Source organism: Heptranchias perlo, chromosome 6, assembly GCF_035084215.1.
Source record: "Heptranchias perlo isolate sHepPer1 chromosome 6, sHepPer1.hap1, whole genome shotgun sequence".
In the NCBI taxonomy this organism is placed as follows: Eukaryota; Metazoa; Chordata; class Chondrichthyes; order Hexanchiformes; family Hexanchidae; genus Heptranchias; species Heptranchias perlo.
In genome coordinates, this window is record NC_090330.1 from 36,283,567 (window position 1) to 36,289,818 (window position 6,252).

At 40.5% G+C, this 6,252-nt stretch overlaps 1 protein-coding gene across 2 annotated transcripts; it reads right to left on the reverse strand.

Moving 5' to 3' along the window:
* Positions 1–1,970: 1,970 nt before the first annotated feature.
* On the reverse strand, positions 1,971–4,142 carry LOC137322498 (uncharacterized protein C11orf87 homolog). Of its 2 annotated transcripts, none has more exons than XM_067985418.1 (2): positions 4,055–4,142; positions 1,971–3,030 (listed from the first exon to the last, which is right to left on the reverse strand). In XM_067985418.1, the coding sequence occupies exon 2, from the start codon at positions 2,897–2,899 to the stop codon at positions 2,420–2,422; it is 480 nt and encodes a 159-aa protein (XP_067841519.1). In that variant the 5' UTR covers positions 2,900–3,030; positions 4,055–4,142; the 3' UTR covers positions 1,971–2,419. The 2 variants fall into 2 exon arrangements, with proteins under 2 accessions (XP_067841519.1, XP_067841520.1); XM_067985419.1 differs by lacking the exon at positions 4,055–4,142 and adding an exon at positions 3,642–3,727.
* Positions 4,143–6,252: the final 2,110 nt, after the last annotated feature.

The window sequence follows — 6,252 nt, forward strand, 5'->3', positions numbered from 1 at the left end:
CCGTTTAAATGCAATATCACATAAACCTATACCATCACTGTCAATTCTAGTGCTACGATTGGTACCATGTGCTTAAAACTAAGGCTTTTTACTCTTAAAATACTTCAGCATTCTAATAATAGTGCACTCTACAACTAGAAATCCATTCAATGAGTAAACATCAATAAATATATAAATTGTTTAGATAAGCTGTGTCTAGGGGATACTTAAAACCGTAAGAGCAGCACTTTCTGGTAATCGAGGTTACAATATTTCCCTGGAGATTAAAGCTTTTATCCTTGTGCATCATCAAACAACAAGGGTAATAATTTAGTCCAGTATTGCAATACTGCAAATTAATCCAAAAGATATCACAGCATTCAGTGTTAATAATCCAAAATAAATTACAATCAAAAATGTTCTTGGCAAGTAGAAAGTTGGTTTCGAGTTGGACAAATCTGGTGTTAAGCTTAACAGCACGTATATACTCTCAATAATAGAATACTATTTTCCAGCAGTAATAGCAAGCAGGAAGGAAAATATTGCAGTAATGGAAAGTCTTCTTTGCTGGCCCAATATTTATCCCTCAACCAACACCACTAAAACAGATTATCTGGTCATTATCACATTGCTGTCTGCGGGAGCTTGCTGTGTGCAAATTGATTGCTGCATGTCCTACATTACAACGGTACACTTCAAAAGTACTTCATTGATGGTAAAGCGTTTTGGGACGTCCTGAGGTCGTGAAAGGCGCTATATAATTGCAAGTCTTTCTTTCTTTGCAAGGAAAATAAGCTGATTCTAATGATTATTTGTTAGGATCCAAACATGCAGACATCCGATCCTCTCTTGGGAATTTGCTTTTCAGCACCACAGGCTGCGGACAACTCCATATTAAAAGGGGCAAGCCAACTAAAGAGGCGGTCGCTTGTCTTCATTTAGAAGCCAGTAATAGTAACGTCTACAAAGATTTCCTTTAGTCGTTGTCGATTGCAATTAATTATTGAACAAAGTCAGTGCTGTATCGATGTAGTGTTATTGCATAAAGTTCTGCGTTCGCTTGGGGAATCGAACAGCATTATTTTAAAATAAAATGATCAACATGCCATTTCAATCACATCAGATTCAATCCATTGCTACGTGTTCTAAAAAAGGCACTAGGTGCCGAAATTTTCCAAAACGGAGCCATAAAACTGCTAGACTCAAAATTTTATTTTTGAAAGCCAGGCCCGCAGCACCCAGAAGGCAAAATGCCTATGAACCGCCTGAGCACCACGTTCCACTACTATTTTACATTAACATTTCACGATTCGTGAACCTGTTACTTAAATAAAAATGCTACACTATAATAATACTTCAGGGAAACATTTCTAAGGGTTTGACCAGGCCCAGATACTTCCCTGCAGTGCTCCGTCTCCCCGATGCTGCAGAGAGTGTCTTAGGAATGCGCCTTAAACTTTTAAGACAGCCTTTTACAAAACGCTGTTGTTGATTAACTAATAAGGGCCTCGTCTCCATTTAGTACCTGTTAAATGCGTCTTTTTCATGATTTATATCACAGTATACCATATTTATATTACCCATCTTGTGACTGCATATTAATTGAAACGTTTGTTCAAACCCGTAAAAAAATCCTTATAGATTATTGTCACTAACGTGGGCAATATCCTTTAAAACTGAGGGCGTATAAAGCTTAAATCCATTTAAAGAAACGCTTTAAAATGGCGACTGGCCATACATAAAATCTGTTGAAGTTTGAAACAAAGTTGAGATTAGTAATGCTAATTGCTAACTCTTGACTCCTAGAAATCTCAACATAACAGCGTTAGATCATACAGCTAACTAAAACGCTCCTTCCTATTTTGTTTTAGAGTGTAGAATAGCGGTTCAGAAAGTGTACGCCAGTCTTCGAGGACACTGAATTCAAAGCCACACTTACAAGAGGATCGAACATCGGAATATTTGGGAATCTGAATAAAGCAACTGGAAAGTTTGATAGGTTCCTTTATTTATACAAATATATTATAATCAACGGACAGCGCCTCAGTCCAGTTGCAATGGACTCCGCGGGTCTCTTCTCCGGTGTATAAAGTCTCCAAAGTGAGTGTTGGTCTAATGTCCCCGTTGGTCTCCATCGCTCATTTACACTTTACATACACCGTGTGAAACTGGCCGGGTGCCTCGGACTTTACATATAGACGATCAAATTACGAAATATACATCTAAGTGGAAATCCAGAGTTAACTGACATACATTTCTGCTATATGTGCGTCTTCTTCATAAACACAAATATTTAATTTCCAGAAATAGAAATTCGGGCTTAATGTGATTTGCCATGCGCCGTGTCTGTCGCCGCCCCCTCCCCCCTATTTCCTTGAAACTATGCTATGTTCAAGTATTTTACACGACAGTCCTTTTTCTGCAGTCAGGCGATAGTTCATTACAAAAGCATGGATTTGAACACTGGATTCCTCTTAGTGTCTGTACAGTAAAGGTCTGATTCCGATCCTTCTATCTCCGGGCCGGTCCTGGAGTCGAGTGTCTGTGTTTTATTGTGGATGTCGGGAGATAGACAGGCTGCTGCTGCCGCCTTAGGACCCGGGCTCACCATCACACTCCCCTTCTCTGGCGAAGGGCCTTTCACCGCCTTAGGGCTGCAGTGGTCGCGCTCGTACTCCTCCTGAGCCCTCTGCATTTTCCGCTTTTTCATTTTGCTTTTGTGAAAGTGAAAGGTGGTGAGAGAGACGGCGATCACGCCGAATATCAGCGTCACTAACACGATAAGAACCACAGTCGCGGAGAACGAGTGTATTAACTTTTCCACCTCGGTCACACAGGTACCATTGCTTTGAGAAAAGTTCCTGTTTCCAGTGCAAGAGGACAAAGAAAGCGGCAAATCCTTGTGTATCCTGGCACTCATTTGTTGGGCAGTAAAGTATCCGTTCTCAACGTTGCCGATGTGCCGAGCTCCCTCAGACTGACGGTCGACGTTACGATACCAGTCGCACCAAATCAATTGCTGTCCTCTTCGGTATAGTCTGGAAAGGGACCCTGTTAGAGGCAAATAGAATTCCAATGTACAAGTTTAAAGATCCAGCAATGGTACAATATGATATCAAATGAAACGCAAGGCCGCCCTAAAGCTGTCTGCGCTTGAATTAGTATTTAGACACAACTGAACTGTTAAAAATGAATTGTTTGGGAATAAAAGGTCACTCGGCGGTTGGCTTTGCGATGCAAAAGAAATGCGAAGAGAAAACCTGGCCCACCAATGGTGGTGTAATGCGTCTGTGTGCGTCTGTCTAATCCATAACGTTGTGCAATGAAGCAATCGCTTGGGGTAACAAAAAGGCTAGCGACGAGAAAATCATTCACCTAGAACAAATAACTCTGTGCTATTGCCAGACATGGGAACCTCGTCTGCTCCTTTTGATTTACGCTACACTCAGTCAGTCTGACAGGTGCAGTTTTGTTTTCAAACATTAGTTGATAACAGTCAAAATAATGCTGAACGGTATTCTTAAAACAGGCTTCTAACGTTAAGGTGCACAGGTTCAAGCTAGTTCTACAATATTAATGCTGGGAGCCGGTTGTAGGCTTGGTCACATATTTTTAATACGTCGCTAATCTTGATTTCCAATTCGGTTACATCACTCACTTACAGCCCAGTCTCTGCAATCACTTCATCACTTTTATCTCCGCGGTTTTAGAAGTCGAAACGTGTGATCTTTACAAAGATAAGACTACGCAAAAACCACAGCCTTCAACGGAATACCAGTTGCGAGTCCGGGCATAGCACCAAAGTAACATTTGGCTGCTTTGTTACAAAGGAGGCAAAAGTCAGTTGCAGCATTAACAAAGGAGGCGGATTAAACTGCCAATCAACCCAGTTTTGCGGAGCGGTCGGACACGCAAGCACCAAAAATAAAACTACAGATTCATATAGATATAAATCTTTTAGGAAGATTTGTTTAAATAGAGTTAATAATGCACAGATGCTCAGTTCTGTACAAAGTGACTTCAAACGCTCTTTGATTGTAGTTTAAAATGAACCATTTCCAGATGTTTTTCCTACCTTCACTGGGTGGCGAGTCCTGCTGTTCCGGAAGCCAAGAGCTGAAGTAACGAAATAATAATAAGGCAGTTCGGGGAAACAATGTGAACAGCACAGCCCCAATAACCGGAAGTACGTATTCTCTTAGACAACCAAAAATATCACTGATCTCATCCAGCTACTTGCTATTTCCAATTCATTTTAAACAGGCGCCGTCTTTTGCAGGTTTTTTTTTCAAATTTTACTTGCTCTATTTTTCAATATCCCATTAACTACTGGGGGAGGGGGAAGATAAGCTGAAAACGCTTTCTCCCAAAAAAAGAGCTCCCAATATTGTTCTTAACTACAGCACACACAGGTACCGATTGATTACTTTCTTTTATTCACCTCATCCAATTTCCAGTGGTACATTTCGCTCTCTATGCCCTCTGTCGAATCTGCCAATAACATCGTGCAGTTCATTTCATCTGCACTAACAAGCCAACCAATCTGCTCTTTATTAAGACTAATTTAATCTAAACCTATCAAAATTAGATTTCGGTTCCCCCGTTCTGTAATATGTTTTAGTTACACAATTAGTTTAGAATGTTGAACTGGTTTTGGGAATTCCAGTGTTATATGCATGCAAGAAGTTTTAATTTTATTTTATAGTATTGGGGTAAAGGGATTGTGACTGAGTGGCGCCACATATGTAAAATATAAATCAAATCAATTGAGTGGGGCAATAATGATTTTGGACGTGAGTGCCTGGAACCATCAACTCACACTTGAGTTGCCCTTTTGAGGCTAAGGCACAAGATTTTATCTGAAACAGGTATATTCTCAGTGTTGCAAAGCACAGCTGTGGTTTCTATCTCGGAGTATTCTAGTGAGATTGAAAAGTACTGATACCAGTGGCACTTTAGGTAGTGCACATATATCAGATGCTGTGGAGGCATGTAAAGTAATCAGAAAGGAATCAGTTTGATTTTTCTCTTGTGAGTAATGTGTAGGGGCTGGGGCTTTATCATGGAATATTGTAAGATTTGGAGAAAAGTTAACCCAGTTACATTGTTTTCATCAACTTTCATAAGGCTTTCAACTTAGTGTCTCACACTGGCCTCCTGGAGAAGCTGGAAATTATGGGAGTATGTGGCCAAACCTTGGATCTTAATCAAAATGTGTACTGTAGCTCCAAAACCTGTATAGGGGTAGATAGAAAACTCACTGAACCCATTCCTTTTGAAAGAAGAGTGAGGCAACATTATCCACTGTCACCCATTTGATTCAATGTCGTCATCAATGAAATTGCTGGAAAGCATCTAAAGGAAGGTCTTAGAGAGTCTGTTCCTGACATTTATGAAAAAAATCATGCTTATTTTTGCAAATGATACTGCATTGTTGGTAAACATTTCTAAGGACCTGATGAATTCTACTCACCAACTTGAACAATGGGCTAAAAAGTAGGATATGGTGATGGCTACAGTATTATTGGTTTGCTCAGCTCAAGAGGAGATCTTGAAGGTATTAATTGAAAGATACAAGGTTCAATTGTACCAATTGTTAATTCATATTAGTACCTCGGCATTTTGGGTGATTGCAACTTTAGCTTGGACTCAATTCTTCAGATTTGGGCTGAGATGGGCAAAGGGGTTTTGATCTTTCTCAGCTTTCTTTAATGACAGCAATGTCTAATGCAGGTAAAGTTTGTGGCGAAAGAGTTGTTCTTCGTGGTCCAAAATTCAAGATATTCGACTGAAGGACTTCCTTTGGTCCATTTGTGAGATGAAGCTACAAGGTGGATTTGTGGCAAAAAGGGAAAGTGGCTGCAGGAAGGGATAGCACTAGCCCACACTGTCCTGCCACTCAGCATCCTGAAGAGTGAGTCAACCTCGTGGCAAGCACATCTCTTTGCCAAAGCCTCTCACATAAGGATCTGGAATCAACAGTTAGGGATGCATAATCCTGGTACATGGCAATGGACTTGGGCATGCAGAACATTAAAGTAGATGATACATAACAAGCTGACCTGCGTAGGTGCCTCTACTATACTAAGGACACAAGTTTGTCTATAGCATGCTGAGGAAACCCTGAAGCCTGGCATGATAACTGCTGAAGGTATTGGTTAAAGAACATGCACTCATGTATCTAGGGCTCAATGTTTACCATAACTAGGTTGCAAAGAGGCAAGTAATTGCTGCTGAAGTTTTGTATCTCTAATTGCTGCAACAGTCCTTCAA

What these genes read in the sequence shown, in the direction of transcription:
- LOC137322498 (XM_067985418.1), bottom strand. Translation starts at nt 2,899, where the DNA reads ATGAGTGCCAGGATACACAAGGATTTGCCGCTTTCTTTGTCCTCTTGC.